This window comes from Numenius arquata, unplaced genomic scaffold (genome assembly GCF_964106895.1).
Source record: "Numenius arquata unplaced genomic scaffold, bNumArq3.hap1.1 HAP1_SCAFFOLD_1069, whole genome shotgun sequence".
NCBI lineage: Eukaryota > Metazoa > Chordata > Aves > Charadriiformes > Scolopacidae > Numenius > Numenius arquata.
The window spans coordinates 1-17,991 of NW_027414520.1; the positions used below are offsets into that span (position 1 = coordinate 1).

Here is a 17,991-nt window from a genome sequence, read left to right on the forward strand (position 1 = left end):
GGATGATCCCGCCTTCCTGGGGAAATTCTCGGCTTTTATTGGCTGACGGGGAATGATAGGCAGGCTCCTCCACCTATGGGGCGTCGAGTAGCGGCTGGCAGCGCTGTGGTGAGGGGCTCCGGGCTGGAATCACCCTCATTTACCTCAGGGAAGGCGCCAGGGTGAGAGGGACTGGGCTTGGGGGACCCCAGTTACCCAAAGAGGGGGGGTATTGGGGGTGACGAGGGGGTCCTTCCTTCCCTCAGGGACCTGGGTATGGCAGCCATGGGGGTCCCCAGTTCCTCAGGGAGGGGGTGTCGGGGTCCCCCGTCCCACAGAGGCCCAGGGCTGGGGACACTGGGGGGCCCCTGGGGCCACCAGGGATGGGGACAATAAGGACCACAGGGATGGGGACACTGGGAGGTCCTGGGGTCCCCAGGGATGGGGTGTCAGGGTTCCCCTGTGGGATGGGGACACTGGGGCGTCCTGGGGTCCCCAGGGATGGGGTGTTGGGATCCCCAATCCCACAGGGGCCCAGGGATGGGGGACATTGGGGGCTCCTGGGGTCCCCAGGGATGGGGTGTCCTGGGGTCCCCCATCCCACAGGGCCCAGGGGTGGGGACATCGGGGGCTCCTGGGGCCACCAGGGGATGGGGACAATAAGGACCCTAGGGATGGGGACACTGGGGGGTCCTGGGGGTCCCCCAGGGATGGGGTGTCCTGGGGTCCCCCGTCCCACAGGGGCCCAGGGATGGGGACATTGGGGGCTCCTGGGGTCTCCAGAATTGGGCTGTTGGGGTCCCCTGTGGATGGAGACACTGGGGGCTCCTGGGGTCCCCAGGGAGGGGGCGTTGGGGTCCCCCATCCCACAGAGGGCCCAGGGCTGGGGACACTGGGGGGGCCCCTGGGCCACCAGGGATGGGGACAATAAGGACCACAGGGATGGGGACACTGGGAGGTCCTGGGGTCCCCAGGGATGGGGTGTCCTGGGGTCCCCCGTCCCACAGGGGCCCAGGGGTGGGGACATCGGGGGCTCCTGTGGGCCACCAGGGATGGGGACAATAAGGACCCTAGGGATGGGGACACTGGGGGGTCCTGAGGTCCCCAGGGATGGGGTGTTGGGATCCCCAATCCCACAGGGGTCCAGGGATGGGGACATTGGGGGGGTCCTGGTGTCTCTTGTCCCACAGGGGTCCAGGGGTGGGGACACTGGGGGGCTCCTGGGGTCCCCAGGGATGGGGACAATAAGGACCCCAGGGATGGGGACATTGGGGGCTCCTGGTGTCCCCAGAGATGGGGTGCCGGGGTCCCCTGTGGGTTGGGGACATTGGGGGGTCCTGGGTTCCCAGGGATGGGGTGTCGGGGTCCCCACGGGGATCCAGGGGTGGGGACAATAAGGACCCAGGGGTGGGGACACTGGGGGCTCCTGGGGCCCCCGGAGACGGGTGGGGGGATGGGGTGTGGGTGGGTGTGGGTGGGGGGAGGGGTGGGGCAACCTTATTTTTATTTCCCACGGTTTGGGTTAAAAAGCCACCGAAAAAGGGAAGAGAGAGCAGTGAAAACGAGGCGTGAAAAGTGGTATTTATTTTTTTGGGGTGGGGGGGGGGGCGGGGGAGGTGTTTTATGCAAATTCCCCCCCCCCCCCGCCCCCCCCCCCCCGGGGGTGCCCGAGCGCGACGCCGCTTTTGCATTTCCCCTTCCCCACCCCCTCCCCGCCCAGATTTGGGATTTTTTGGGGTGTTTTTTTGGCCGCCTTTTTCATCTAAAATCCTTTAAAAAAAAAACCCCGACAAATTCCTCAAATTCCCCCCCCTCCCCCCCCCCCCCAAAAAAAATCCCACGGGAAAATTGCCACGCCCCGGAAATTGCCACGCCCGAAAATCGCCACGCCCCTAAAAATCCCGCGGGAAAATTGCCACGCCCGAAAATTCCTAGAGGAAAATTCCCCCCCCCCAAATTCCCACGCCGAAAATTCCCACAGAAAAATTCCCGTGCCCTGAAAATGCCACGCCCTGAAATTCCCATGGGGAAAATTCCCACCAGGAAAATTCCCGCGCCCTGAAATTCCTGCGCCTGAAAATTCCCGTGGGAAAACTCCTGCAGGAAGATTCCCCCGCCCTGCGTTCCCATGGGAATGTTCCCACACCTTAAAATTCCCGTGGGGAAAATTCCCGCCCCCAAAAATTCCCATGCCCTAAATTCCCACGCCCTGAAATTCCTGCAGGAAAATTCCCACGCCCGAATTTCCCGCGCCCTAAATTCCCACGCCCGAAAAATCCCCATGGGAAAATTCCTACCAGGAAAATCCTCACGGCCTACATTCCCATGGGAAAATTCCTACTGGGAAAATTCCCACGCCCTGAAATTCCCACGGGAAAATTCCTGCGGGGAAAATTCCCATGCCCTAAATTCTCGTGGGGAAAATTCCCATAGCCTGAAATTCCCACGGGAAAATTCCCACACCTGAATATTCCCACGCCCTAAATTCCCACGCCCTGAAAAATCCCCGCGGGCAAATTCCTACCGGGAAAATTCCCGCCCCCAAGATTCCCACGTCCTATATTCCCACCGGAAAATTCCTACTGGGAAAATTCCCACGCCCCGAAATTCTCGCGGGAAAATTCCCACGCCCGAATATTCCCACGCCCCCAAATTCCCGCAGGAAAATTCCCACGCTCCCAAATCCCCATGGGGACCTTTGGCCTCACCCCCCCCCCCCCTCCCCCCCCCAACCCTTCCCCCCCCCGCGCCCCGAATTCACCCCATCCCCCCCCCCCCCCAAATCGGGCTTTTTGGCTCATTTTTCCGCCGGGGGATGAGCTCGGGTCCGTCCCCCCCCCCCTCGCTCCCCCCCCCCCTCGCTCCCCCCCCCTCGTTTCGCCGCCCCATTTGCACGTCACCCCCCCCCCCCCCCCGCCCCCCCGAGAGGGAACCGAAACCCCGCGGGGGGTGGGGGGGAAGGGGGGGAAGGGGGGGGGCCCGAGCGCCGGCAAAAAGGGGGTGTCGTGGCTGGGGGGGGGCGGGGGGGCAGCGGGACGCTCGGCCGAGGCACTGCCTGGCTACTGGCCCCCCCGGGGGGGGCGAGCATGGCCCGGCAGGAGACTTACGGCAACTGGTTGGGCCCCCCGGCCCCCCCAAAACGCCTGGTGAGACAAGCAGGTAAAAATTTTGGGGTGATTTCCTCCTTTTTCGGGTGTTTTCGCTCCTTCCGCGGCGTTAAAACCCTTCGGGGGGGGGGGGGATGTAGGGGGGGGGGGGGGGGGGAACGGGACTCGGCGTGAAACGGGGCCTATTTCACCCTGAAACACCCCCCCCCCCCCCTCCCAAAATCTCCAGGTTTCTCCCCAATTTTAGGTGGAAACTCGACGCCGGGGCCGCCGGGATTCCGAGGAGATTTTGGGGGGATTTTCCCTCCTTTTTCCTCATCGGGGGTTTTTTCCTTTGGGTTTTTTTTTTTTTTTCGGCAGGAATTTACTCCGTCGCTGGGAAAACGCCGGGGGAGGACTTCAGACCCGGTAAAATTGCCTTTTTTTTAAATCAATTTTAGCCATTTTTGCCTTTTTTAGCTTTTTTTTTACCCTTTCAGCCCTTTTTAACCTTTTTTAGCTTTTTTTAAACCTTTTTTAGCTTTTTTTAAACCTTTTTTTAGGCCTTTTTAAACCCTTTTTTTGGCCATTTTTTACTTTTTTAGCCATTTTTTACCTTTTTTTGCCATTTTTTACCTTTTTTTGCCATTTTTTACCTTTTTTTACCTATTTTTTACCCTTTTTTAACTTTTTTAGCCATTTTTTACCATTTAAAGCTTTTTTTTTACCATTTTTTAGCCATTTTTTACCTTTTCTAGCCCGTCTTTTACCTTTTTCAGCCTTTTTTTAAACTTTTGAAGCCTTTTTTTACCGGTTTTTGCCACTTTAAAACCTTTTTTTAGCCATTTTTATCTTTTTTAGCCTTTTTTTAAACCTTTTTTGGTCTTTTTTTTTCTTACTTTTTTTAGCCTTTTTTACTTTTTTTAGCCTTTTTTTACCTTTTTTAGCCATTCTACCTTTTTTAGCCCATTTTTGACCTTTTTTAGGCCTTTATTACCTTTTTAGCCCATTTTTTACCTTTTTCTAGCATTCTTTAACCTTTTTTTAGCGTTTTTAAACCTTTTTTAGCCTTTTTAAACCTATTTTAGCCTTTTTTGCCTCTTTTAGCCTTTTCTTCATTTTTTTAGCCCTTTTATTACTTTTTTTAGCCTTTTTTTTCCCTTTTAGGCCTTTTTTTAACCTTTTTTTAACCTTTTTAACCCTTTTTTATGTTTTTTTAGCCTTTTTATTACCCTTTTTAACCTTTTTTTACCTTTTTTAACTGTTTTTTACCTTTTTTAACTGTTTTTTTACCAATTTTAGCCTTTTTTTTGGCCTTTTTTAGCCTTTTTTTTTAGTAGCCCGAAAGGAGAACTGGCTTTTATTTCGCAGCTCAATCGCTCAAACGGGGCGTTTCTCCCCAAATTTCCTTCCTCCCGTCGCGCACGACCCCAAAAACCCCCCAAATCGCCCCAAAATCCTCCCTTTTTTGGGGGAAAACGAGGGGGATTTTCTCCCTCGGAGACGGCTTTTTCCCCTTTTTTGCCCCAAATTCCTCCCCTCCCGCCGCGAAAACGCTTCCAATTTTGGGCCGAATCGCCCCAGATTTGGAGCCGAGGGGAGCACCCGCCTCTAAAAATCCTCATAAAACTCAAAAAAAGGCAAAAATCAATATAAAACTCACAAAAAATGGTAAAATCAATATAAAACTCCAAAAAATGGTAAAAAATCAATATAAAACTTAAGAAATGGTAAAAGAATCAATATAAAACTCTAAAAAAATGGTAAAATTAATATAGAACTCACAAAAAATGGCAAAAATCAATATGAAAATCACAAAAAATGGTAAAATCAATATAAAACTGACAAAAAATGATAAAAAAGTCAATATAAAACTCTAAAAAAAGGGTAAGAAATCAATAGAAAACTCACAAAAAAAGGTAAAATTAATATAAAATTCACAAAAAATGGTAGAAAAAGGAATATAAAACTAAAAAAAATGGTAAAATGAATATAAAACAGAAAAAAATGGCAAAAATCGATATATAAATCTCACAAAAAATGGTAAAAAATCGATATAAAACTGACAAAAAATGGCAAAAATCGATATAAAACTGACAAAAAATGGCAAAAATCGATATAAAACTGACAAAAAATGGCAAAAATCGATATAAAACTCAGAAAAAGTGGTAAAAATCGATATGAGACTCACAAAAAATGGTAAAATCAGTATAAAACTAAAAAAATGGTAAAAAAAATCAATATAAAACTCTAAAAAAAAGGTAAAATTAATATATAATGAGAAAAAAAACCCCAAAACCCAAAAAAAGGTGAACCCCCCCTTTTTTGGGGCCGGAACGAAGCGGGACGAAAAATGCCATTTTTGGGGTTTTTTTTTTTTTTTGGGTGGAATGAGGGGAGGTGGGGGGGGGGGTGGTGGTGGTGGGGGGGGGTGCGTTGGGTTCAAAATTGCCTAAAAAGCCTTGGTTTTCCCCCATTTTGGCAGCCTCCCCCGACAGCTTCGAGGCCGATTACGACGACGTCTCCCTCTCGGGGTCGGAGTTGGGCCACCAGCCCCCGGCCACCGCCGGCCCCCCCCCGCCCCGGGGGGACAAAGGGACCGCAGGTACAATCCCCTCCCCCCCCCGCCCCGACCCCCCATGGGGCAGATTTTTGGGTCAAAATACCCCAAAAAAATCCCACCCACCCACCCCCCCCTGGGGCATTTTTCCCTCCCCCCCCCCCTCCTCCTTTTCCAGGAGTTTACATTTTGGCGGGAAAACCGGCCTCTCCGAACCCGTCCCAAAAAGGTGAGTTTTCACCCCAATTTTGCTCTTCCCACCCCCCCAGCCCCCCACCGTTACCCGTCCGACTCATCCAGACCCAAAAATGAGCTTTTTCACCCCAATTTTTACTTCCCCCCCCCACCCCGGTGCCCCCTCCCCTTTTACCCCTTGGACTCATCCACACCCAAAAATGAGCTTTTTCACCCCAATTTTTACTTCCCCCCCCCACCCCGGTGCCCCCTCCCCTTTTACCCCTTGGACTCATCCACACCCAAAAATGAGCTTTTTCACCCCAATTTTTACTTCCCCCCCCCACCCCGGTGCCCCCTCCCCTTTTACCCCTTGGACTCATCCAGACCCAAAAATGAGCTTTTTCACCCCAATTTTTACTTCCCCCCCCCCGGTGCCCCCTCCCCTTTTACCCCTCCGACTCATCCAGACCCAAAAATGAGCTTTTTCACCCCAATTTTTACTTCCCCCCCCACCCCGGTGCCCCCTCCCCTTTTACCCCTTGGACTCATCCAGACCCAAAAATGAGCTTTTTCACCCCAATTTTTACTTCCCCCCCCTGGTGCCCCCTCCCCTTTTACCCCTCTGACTCATCCAGACCCAAAAATGAGCTTTTTCACCCCAATTTTTACTTCCCCCCCCCCACCCCGGTGCCCCCTCCCCTTTTACCCCTCCGACTCATCCAGACCCAAAAATGAGCTTTTTCACCCCAATTTTTACTTCCCCCCCCCCACCCCGGTGCCCCCTCCCCTTTTACCCCTCCGACTCATCCAGACCCAAAAATGAGCTTTTTCACCCCAATTTTTACTTCCCCCCCCCCACCCCGGTGCCCCCTCCCCTTTTACCCCTCCGACTCATCCAGACCCAAAAATGAGCTTTTTCACCCCAATTTTTACTTCCCCCCCCCCACCCCGGTGCCCCCTCCCCTTTTACCCCTCCGACTCATCCAGACCCAAAAATGAGCTTTTTCACCCCAATTTTTACCCCCCCCATCCCCCCACTTTACCCCTTGGAGGCATCAGACCAAAAAAGTAGGTTTTTCACCCCAATTTCTCTCCCCCCCCCCATCCCCACACCGTGACCCTTGGAGACATGGGACCCAAAAAGTAGGTTTTTCACCCCAATTTCTCTTCCCCCCCCCCAGGTGACGCGGCGCCGGAGGGTGCCAAGGCCGGGGGTGGCCGGGGGCCATCGGTGGCCCCTCTCTACGTCCTGGTGGCCCTGAGCGGGGTGGCCTGGGTCCTGCTCCTCACGGTGGCCCTGCTCAAGCGTGAGTCTTTCGGGCTGGGAAACGGGGGGTTTGGTGAAAACAGTCTCCAAAAAAAAAAAAGCGCATTTTCAAGGTTAAAAACGAAATGTTGAATTTCAGGCGGGAATTTGAATTTGGGGGTTTAATTCCACGTTTTAATTTCAATTTGGTTTTAATTCTACCCAGGAATTTGAATTTGGGGATTTAATTCCCCGTTCAAATTTGAATTTGCTTTTAATTCCACGTTTGAATTTGAATTTGGGGATTTAATTTCACATTTGAATTTAAATTTGGATTTCATTCCACCCAGGAATTTGAAATTGGAGATTTAATTCCACATTTGAATTTGAATTTGGTTTTAATTCCAGGCGGGAATATGAATTTGGGGGTTTAATTCCACATTTGAATTTGAATTTGGATTTAATTTCAGGCAGGAATTTGAATTTGGGGATTTAATTCCATGCTGGAATTTAAATTTGGGCTTTAATTCCACATTTGAATTTGAATTTGGATTTCATTCCACCCAGGAATTTGAAATTGGAGATTTAATTCCACATTTGAATTTGAATTTGGTTTTAATTCCAGGCGGGAATATGAATTTGGGGTTTTAATTCCACATTTGAATTTGAATTTGGATTTAATTTCAGGCAGGAATTTGAATTTGGGGATTTAATTCCCCGTTCGAATTTGAATTTGCTTTTAATTCCATGTTTGAATTTGAATTTGGGGATTTAATTCCACGTGGGAATTTGAATTTCATTTTAATTCCAGGCAGGAATTTGAATTTGGTTTGAATTCGACATGGGAATTTGAATTTGGGGTTTTAATTCCATGTTTTAATTTAAATTTGGATTTAATTCCAGGCAGGAATTTGAATTTGGGGATTTAATTCCATGCTGGAATTTAAATTTGGGCTTTAATTCCACATTTGAATTTGAATTTGGATTTCATTCCACCCAGGAATTTGAAATTGGAGATTTAATTCCACATTTGATTTTGAATTTGGTTTTAATTCCAGGCGGGAATATGAATTTGGGGTTTTAATTCCACATTTGAATTTGAATTTGGATTTAATTTCAGGCAGGAGTTTGAATTTGGGGATTTAATTCCATGTGGGAATTTGAATTTCATTTTAATTCCATGCGGGAATTTGAATTTGTCTTTAAATCCAGGCAGGAATTTGAATTTGGGGATTTAATTCCACATTTTAATTTAAATTTGGATTTAATTCCACATTTGAATTTGAATTTGGTTTGAATTCCAGGCAGGAATTTGAATTTGGAGTCTTAATTCCACGTTTTAATTTGAATTTGGATTTAATTCTAGGCTGGAACTTTTAATTTGGATTTAATTTTGCGTTTGAATTTGAATTTGGTGACGGAATTCCATGTGGAAACTTGAATTTGGATTTAATTCCACCCAGGAATTTGAATTTGGGGTTTGAATTCCACATTTGAATTCGAATTTGATTTTAATTCCGTGCGGGAATTTGAGTTTGGGGTTTGAATTCCACGTTTGAATTGGAATTCGATTTTAATTCCATGTGGAATTTGGGTTTGGATTTAATTCCGTGAGGAAATTGGAATTTGGGGTTTTAATTCTGCGCGGGAATTTGAATTTTTGGGGGTTTTAGCTCCAAATTTCCCCTCCAGAATCTCCCGCTCTCCCTAAAAAAAAACCCAGAAATTGGGAAAATTCAGGCTTTTTGTTCATTTTCCCTTTCAGAAATGGAAATTCTGGAGGAATTGAAGCTTTTGAGGTCGAACTACTCGGAATATGAAGAAAGCGGTGAGTTCTCGGGGGGTTTTGGGGACGTTTGGCTTTTTTCCGGCGCCGTTTTTTGCCCGTTTGGTGTAAATTAGGGAAAAATGGAATTTTGGGGGATTTTTTTTTTTTTGAGCGGCTCCTGATTCTGCTCCAAAAATCAACAATTAAATAAATCCTGAATTTCTGCCAAACGGGTGATTAATCAAACGAAGGATGAAAATCCTATAAAAAATCCTAATAAAAATCAAACATTCTGGGAAAAATCCTTAATTTCTGCCAAAAGGGTGATTAATTAAAGGAAGGATGAAAATCCTATAAAAAATCTGGCAAAAATCAAACATTTTGGGAAAAATCCTTCATTTCTGTCAAACGGGTGATTAATTAAATGAAGGATAAAAATCCTATAAAAAATCCTATTAAAAATCATATATTTTGGGAAAAATCCTTAATTTTTACCAAACAGGTGATTAATTAAACGAAGGATGAAAATCCTGTAAAAAATCAGGCAAAAATCAAATATTTTGGGAAAAATCCTTAATTTCTGCCGAACGGGTGATTAATTAAACAAAGGATGAAAATCCTGTAAAAAATCCTATTAAAATTCAAATATTTTGGGAAAAATCCTTTATTTTTACCAAACGGGTGATTAATTAAACGAAGGATGAAAATCCTATTAAAATTCAAATATTTTGGGAAAAATCCTTAATTTTTACCAAACGGGTGATTAATTAAAGGAAGGATGAAAATCCTGTAAAAAATCCTATTAAAATTCAAATATTTTGGGAAAAATCCTTAATTTTTACCAAACGGGCGATTAATTAAACGAAGGATGAAAATCCTGTAAAAAATCCTATTAAAAATCAAATATTTTGGGAAAAATCCTTAATTTCTGCCAAACAGTCGATTAATTAAATGAAGGATGAAAATTCGGCAAAAATCAAATATTTTGGGAAAAATCCTTAATTTCTGCCAAAGGGGTGATAAATTCAAGGAAAATTTGGGTGATTTGGGGAAAGCGTCATTGAAGGGAGAAAAAAAAAACCAAACCCATGTGGCGACGTTGGAAATTTTTGGCAGAAACCTGCCGTTTCCGGGTGTGCAAAAACAATAAATTCCGGGCTGCGAAAAAACAAAGATTTGGGTAAAACGAAGCATTTTTGATGGTTTTTTTTGTGCTTTCCTCCCCCCCCCCCCTCAGTTTGGCGGGAGCTGGGGGAGATGCGGCGGCAGCAGACGCGGCTGCGGAGCGGGATGCACCAATATTACCAAGACTTGCAGGATATGGCGGTAAAAAAACGCCGATTTTTGTCAACTCGGCGTCAAAAAACCGTAATTTTAACCCCTACGTCCCTTTTCCGCCGGCGGCGACGGGAAATTTGGGCGATTTTCGCCCATTCGGAGCGTCGCCTTTTGAGGAAAGCGCTGGGAGGGGGGGGGATGTTGGGGGAAAAAAGTCAATTTGGGGGTTTTTTTTTGGGGCGTTTCAGGGCTGATTTGTAGGTCGGTGGCGGACGAGAGGAGATGCTCGGCCGGCTGGAAAATTTTCGAGAAAAGCTGTTATTTCTTCTCGGCGGAGACGGCTCCCTGGGCGGAAGCGCGGGAAACCTGCGCCGACCTGGGCGCCCACCTCCTCATCGTCGACTCCGAGCCCGAACAGGTCGGTCGCCCAAAACCCACCATTTTCCCAGCTCTAAAAATACCCGTTTTCGGGAAAAAAATTCCCCTGGGGGCCAACACGGCATCTCCAAACCCCTCCTTTTTTAACTCAAATTCACCCAAATTGCCCAATTTGACCTAGAAATATTGAGGGCGGAGGGAAGTTCCAAAGATCAAGCCGAGTTCCGTTGACGTTGGCTTCTTGGTTTTAGGAAAAAACCTAATTTTTAACCAATTTTGGTGTTTTTTGGGGTAGAATTTCCCAAAGGAAAACGTTGGGAGCAGGATTTCCAAAACCCTATTTTTTTAAACTCAAATTAACCAAAATTGGCCAATTTGACCTAGAAATATCGAGGGCGGAGGGAAGTTCCAAAGGTCAAGCCGAGTTCCGTTGACGTTGGCTTCTTGGTTTTAAGGAAAAACCCAATTTTTAACCAATTTTGGTGTTTTTTGGGGTAGAGTTTCCCGAAGGAAAACGTTGGGAGCAGGATTTCCAAAACCCTATTTTTTAAACTCAAATTAACCAAAATTGGTCAATTTGACCTAGAAATATTAAGGGCGGAGGGAAGTTCCAAAGGTCAAGCCAAGTTCCGTTGACGTCGGCTTCTTGGTTCTAAGGAAAAACCCAATTTTTAACCAATTTTGGTGTTTTTTGGGGTAGAGTTTCCCGAAGGAAAACATTGGGAGCAGGATTTCCAAAACCCTCCTTTTTTAACTCAAATTCACCAATTGGCCAATTTGACCTAGAAATATCGAGGGTGGAGGGAAGTTCCAAAGATCAAGCCGAGTTCCGTTGACGTTGGCTTCTTGGTTTTAGGAAAAAACCTAATTTTTAACCAATTTTGGTGTTTTTTGGGGTAGAATTTCCCAAAGGAAAACGTTGGGAGCAGGATTTCCAAAACCCTATTTTTTTAAACTCAAATTCACCAAAATTGGCCAATTTGACCTAGAAATATCGAGGGCGGAGGGAAGTTCCAAAGGTCAAGCCGAGTTCCGTTGACGTCGGCTTCCTGGTTTTAGGAAAAAACCTAATTTTTAACCAATTTGGGGTTTTTTTGGGGGGAGAATTTCCCAAAGGAAAACATTGGGAGCAGGGTCTCCAAACCCACCTTTTTTTTAACTCAAATTCACCAAAATTGGCCAATTTGACCTAGAAATATTGAGGGCGGAGGGAAGTTCCAAATGTCAAGCCAAGTTCCGTTGACGTCGGCTTCTTGGTTTTGGGGAAAAAGTGCTAAAAATGATGAAAAACCCTCAAAAACCTCCTTTTTGGGCCCCTTTTCCTCCACAGACCCAAATTAGTCATTATTTACCCCAAAAACCTGCTCATACATCGCCGGGATGACCCCAAAATCCTCCAGGCACTCCGTAATTGACAAGAATTATAATTTTGGGGAACTTTTTAACCAATTTTGGTGTTTTTTGGGGGTAGCATTTCCCAAAGGAAAACATTGGGAGCAGGGGCTCCAAAACCCTCCTTTTTTAACTCAAATTCATCAAAATTGGCCAATTTGACCTAGAAATATCGAGGGCGGAGGGAAGTTCCAAAGGTCAAGCCGAGTTCCGTTGACGTTGGCTTCTTGGTTTTAGGCAAAAACCTAATTTTTAACCAATTTTGGTGTTTTTTGGGGTAGAATTTCCCAAAGGAAAACGTTGGGAGCAGGATTTCCAAAACCCTATTTTTTTAAACTCAAATTCACCAAAATTGGCCAATTTGACCTAGAAATATTGAGGGCGGAGGGAAGTTCCAAAGGTCAAGCCGAGTTCCGTTGACGTTGGCTTCTTGGTTTTAGGAAAAAACCTAATTTTTAACCAATTTTGGTGTTTTTTGGGGTAGAGTTTCCCGAAGGAAAACGTTGGGAGCAGGATTTCCAAAACCCTCCTTTTTTAACTCAAATTCACCCAAATTGGTCAATTTGACCTAGAAATATTAAGGGCGGAGGGAAGTTCCAAAGGTCAAGCCGAGTTCCGTTGACGTTGGCTTCTTGGTTTTAGGAAAAAACCTAATTTTTAACCAATTTTGGTGGTTTTTGGGGTAGAATTTCCCGAAGGAAAACGTTGGGAGCAGGGTCTCCAAACCAACCTTTTTTTTAACTCAAATTCACCAAAATTGGCCAATTTGACCTAGAAATATTGAGGGCGGAGGGAAGTTCCAAAGGTCAAGCCGAGTTCCGTTGACGTCGGCTTCTTGGTTTTGGGGAAAAAGTGCTAAAAACGGTAAAAACCAAAAACCTCCTTTTTGGGGCCCTTTTCCTCCATAGACCCAAATTAGTCATTTTTTACCCCAAAACCCACTCAGATATCGCCAGGTTGACCCCAAAATCCTCCACTTGCTCCGTAATCCATCGGTATTCTTAATTTTGGGAGCATTTTAACCAATTTTGGTGGGTTTTGGGGTAGAATTTCCCGAAGGGAAACGTTTGGAGCAGGATCTCCAAAACCTTCTTTTTTTTTTAACTCAAATTCACCAAATTTTGGGTTTGTTTTTTTTTTGGGGGGGGGGGTAGAATTTCCTGATGGAGAACATCCAGACTGGGACGTACTGGTTGGGGCGACAGACGAACTGGTGGAAGGAACGTGGGTCTGGACCAACGGCCAACGGGTCAATTTTAGGTAAAAAAACCCCAGAAACGGGAAAAAAAAAAAAAAGCGACGATAACCAAATAAAAAAAAGGGGAAATCCACCCCAAAATTGTTATTTTTTGATATTTTGACAGAATCCCAAAGGTTTTAGGGTGGAAAAATGGGGGGTGGGGGGGATTTTGGGGAGGTTTGAGGGTGTTTTGGTGCGGGGGGCGGTGAAAAAAAGTGCATTTTTGTCGGTTTTGGGGCTCTTTTTGAGGTTTTTTGTCGCTTTTTGCCCGTTTTCGGCTGATTTTCACCCATTTTTTGCAGCTACTGGGACACGTGGAAGAAGAACAGGGAGAGGGAGGAGAAGGATTGCGGGAGCATCGGCCCCGGAGGCATCTGGAGCGACGCCCGCTGTTCCCACCCCAACCGCTGGATTTGTGAGAAATCCTGGAATTGCTGAGTATTTTTTTTTTTCCCAATTCCGGGCGATTTTCACCCAAAAAAAAAAAAAAAAAAACAACCCAAAAAAGCTATTTTTCCAACTTCCCGCTGAGAAAATTCCCACCGTTTCGGGGAAAACCGGAGATTCCACGTTCCCCCTTTTCCCATAAATCGCCCCCAAAAAATTCAACGATGCCCCCCCCCCTCGTAACTAAAATGAGGCCAAAAAAGGGATTTTTGGGAAAAATCACCACTTTTTTTTTGAAAAATCACCGCTTTTTTTGGAAAAATCACCACTTTTTTTGGAAAAATCACCACTTTTTTGGGAAAAATCAACACTTTTTTGGGGAAAAATGACTGCTTTTTTTGGGGAAAAAGCACTTTTTGGGGGAAAAATCACCACTTTTTTGGGAAAAATCACCACTTTTTAGAAAAAATCACCACCTTTTTGGTAAAAATCATGGCTTTTTTTTGGTAAAAAGCACCACTTTTTGGGAAAAATCACTGCTTTTTTGGGAAAAATCACCACTTTTTTTGGTAAAAATCACCACTTTTTTGGGGGAAAAATCACTGCTTTTTTGGGAAAAATCACCACTTTTGGGGGGAAAAATCACCACTTTTTGGGAAAAATCACCACTTTTTAGAAAAAACTACCACTTTTTTGGTAAAACTCACCGCTTTTTTGGGGAAAAATCACCACTTTTTTGGGAAAAATCATGGCTTTTTTTTGGGAAAAATCACCGCTTTTGGGGGAAAAATCACCGCTTTTTTGGGAAAAATCACCACTTTTTTTGGGAAAAATCACTGCTTTTGGGGGGAAAAAATCACCACTTTTTTTTGGAAAAATAATCGCTTTTTTGGGAAAAAACACCACTTTTGGGAAAAAATCACTTTTTTTTGAAAAATCACCACTTTTTGGGAAAAATCACCACTTTCAAAGTTTAAAATCCCTCTCGAGGCACAAAAAGGCGTCTGGGCGTCACCAAATTTTGCCTTTTTTGCCCCAATTTTTGCTGCGGAGTCGCCTTTTTCTTCTTGACTCTCAGAAAAGACAATTTTGGTAAAATTTGCTTTTTTCTCCTCATTTTTAAAGGGGTTTTTTTCCCCATGTTTTCCCTTCCCCCTCCCCCATCTCACCCACACCCCAAAAAAAAACCCCAAAACCCCCACCCCCCCCACCCCCAAATTTCTCATTTTTCCATTTTTTTCCCTAAAAAACCACAATTTGCCCATTTTGGACTTTTTTTCCCCAAAAAATAATTAAACCCGCCCCCTCCCTCCCCTCCCCCCCCCGGCTGAAAATTCCTGGAATCGGAGAAATCCTCTAAAAACTCTTGAAATCCCATGATTTGGCGTGAAAATAGAATTGAAGGATTTGGTAAAATTTGGAAATTTTAACGATTCGGGTTGGTTTTGGGGGGTTTTTTTTTAAAGGATTTTAAGTGAAAAACGGAGGGTTTTGGGGAAATGAAAAATTTCTCGATTTGGGGAAATTCAATCCCTTTTCCTCGGCTTCAAACTTAACGGCGGGAGCTCCCCTCCCCCCGCCCCCAAAAACGAGGACATTTCAGCCAAAAATTGGGAATTTTGCTGAAAATCAATAAAATTTTAAAAAAAAAAAAAAAGGACGTGGGGGCAGAAAGTGAAAGTGGGTTTTGGGGCCGGTTTTGGGTGGTTTTCAACCAAAAAAGAGGGGAAACGAAGGGCCGTTTCTGCCCCCCCCCTCCCCCCCCCCCCCGTAAAAATTGTGAATTTAACCAAAATGCCCGTTTTTAGCAGGAAAATGGAGGGGCTGGAGGGGAGGGATCGCTGGGGGGGGGGGGGATTGGAGCTGTGGGGACTGGAGTTACTGGGAGCACTGGAGAGCGAGGCTGGGGGTACTGGGGGGGCACTGGGGGTTACTGGGAGCACTGGGAGGGCACTGGGAGCACTGGGGGTTGCTGGGAGGGCACTGGAGTTACTGGGAGCACTGGGGAGCAAGGCTGGGGGTTGCTGGGAGGGCACTGGAAGGGCACTGGGAGCACTGGGGGCTACTGGGGGGGCACTGGGGGTTACTGGGAGCACTGGGAGGGCACTGGGAGCACTGGGGGCTGCTGGGAGGGCACTGGAGTTACTGGGAGCACTGGGAGCACTGGGGAACTGGGCTGGGGGGGCACTGAGGGTTACTGGGAGGGCACTGGGGATTGCTGGGGGCACTGGGAGGGTACTGGGGGTTACTGGGAGGGCACTGGAGTTACTGGGGGCACTGGGAGGGCGCTGGGGGTTACTGGGAGGGCACTGGAGTTACTGGAAGCACTGGGGAACGAAGCTGGGGGTACTGGGAGGGCACTGGGGGGGCACTGGGGGTTACTGGGAGCACTGGGAGGGCACTTGGAGGGCACTGAGGGTTACTGGGAAGGCACTGGGGGGGCACTGGGGGTTACTGGGAGCACTGGGAGCACTGGGGAACTGGGCTGGGGGGGCACTGGGGGTTACTGGGAGGGCACTGGGGGTCACTGGGGGCACTGGGAGTTCACTGGGAGCACTGGGGGTTGCTGGGAGGGCACTGGAGTTACTGGGAGCACTGGGGAGCAAGGCTGGGGGTGCTGGGGGGGGCACTGGTGGTTACTGGGAGCACTGGGAGCACTGGGGAACTGGGCTGGGGGGGCACTGAGGGTTACTGGGAGGGCACTGGGGATTGCTGGGGGCACTGGGAGGGTACTGGGGGTTACTGGGATGGCACTGGAGTTACTGGGGGCACTGGGAGGGCGCTGGGGGTTACTGGGAGGGCACTGGAGTTACTGGAAGCACTGGGGAACGAGGCTGGGGGTACTGGGAGGGCACTGGGAGGGCACTGGGAGGGCACTGAGGGTTACTGGGAAGGCACTGGGGGGGGGGCACTGGGGCTTACTGGGAGCACTGGGAGCACTGGGGAACTGGGCTGGGGGGGCACTGGGGGTTACTGGGAGGGCACTGGGGGTCACTGGGGGCACTGGGAGTTCACTGGGAGCACTGGGGGTTGCTGGGAGGGCACTGGAGTTACTGGAAGCACTGGGGAACGAGGCTGGGGGTACTGGGAGGGCACTGGGAGGGCACTGGGAGGGCACTGAGGGTTACTGGGAAGGCACTGGGGGGGGGGCACTGGGGGTTACTGGGAGCACTGGGAGCACTGGGGAACTGGGCTGGGGGGGCACTGGGGGTTACTGGGAGGGCACTGGGGGTCACTGGGGGCACTGGGAGTTCACTGGGAGCACTGGGGGTTGCTGGGAGCACTGGGAGGGCACTGAGGGTTACTGGGAAGGCACTGGGGGGGGGGCACTGGGGGTTACTGGGAAGGCACTGGGAGCACTGGGGAACTGTGCTGGGGGGGCACTGGGGGTTACTGGGAGGGCGCTGGGGGTTACTGGGGGCACTGGGAGGGTACCGGAGTTACTGGGAGCACTGGGGAACGAGGCTGGGGGTACTGGGAGGGCACTGGGGGGGCACTGGGGGTTACTGGGAGCACTGGGAGGGCACTTGGAGGGCGCTGAGGGTTACTGGGAAGGCACTGGGGGGAGGCACTGGGGGTTACTGGGAAGGCACTGGGAGCGCTGGGGAACTGTGCTGGGGGGGCACTGGGGGTTACTGGGAGGGCGCTGGGGGTTACTGGGAGCACTGGGAGGGCACTGAGGGTTACTGGGAAGGCACTGGGGGGGGGCACTGGGGGTTACTGGGAGCACTGGGAGCTCCGGGGCTGAGCAGGGAACTGGGAGCACTGGGAGATACTGGGAGCACTGGGGAGGTACTGGGTGTTACTGGGAGCACTGGGCAGTGACCAGTCCCAGCGTTGGGGGATACTGGGAGCCCAGATGCCTGGGTCCCTTCCGGTGACCTTGTCCCCGTGACCTTGACCCCACCCCGTGACCCTGACCCCATGACCTCGCCCCTTCCTGGTGACCTTGACCTCGTGACCTCGTCCCCACCCTGTGACCTTGACCCCATGACCTTGTCCCTGCCCCGTGACCTTGACCCCATGACTGTGTCCCCACTCGTGACCTTGTCCCCATGGCCATGTCCCCACCCCGTGACCTTGACCCCATGACCTTGTCCCCGTGACCTTGACCCCACACGTGACCTTGACCCCGTGACCTTGTCCCCACCCTGTGACCTTGTCCCCACACGTGACCTTGTCCCTGTGACCTTGACCCCATGATCTTGTCCCCACCCGTCACAGTGTCCCCACCTGTGACCTTGACCCCTGACCTCGTCCCCACCCCATGACCTTGACCCTGTGACCTTGTCCCCCACCCGTGATCTTGACCCTGTGACCTTGACCCCATGGCCATGTCCCCACCCATCACAGTGTCCCCACCCGTGACCTTAACCCTGTGACCTCGTCCCCACCCCATGACCTTGACCCTGTGACCTTGTCCCCCACCTGTGACAGTGTCCCCACCCGTGACCTTGACCCCGTGACCTCGTCCCCACCCCGTGACCTTGACCCCGTGAC

At 48.7% G+C, this 17,991-nt stretch overlaps 1 protein-coding gene across 1 annotated transcript; it reads left to right on the plus strand.

Moving 5' to 3' along the window:
• The first annotated feature begins 3,065 nt into the window (after positions 1-3,065).
• LOC141478051 (C-type lectin domain family 17, member A-like) lies at positions 3,066-13,542 on the plus strand. Its single transcript, XM_074167188.1, is given in 11 exon segments — positions 3,066-3,138; positions 3,447-3,494; positions 5,551-5,670; positions 5,804-5,854; positions 6,984-7,109; positions 8,814-8,876; positions 10,054-10,173; positions 10,343-10,512; positions 13,019-13,061; positions 13,064-13,124; positions 13,407-13,542. Coding segments are annotated over 11 exon segments (1,011 nt in total).
• The last annotated feature ends 4,449 nt before the right edge of the window (positions 13,543-17,991 follow it).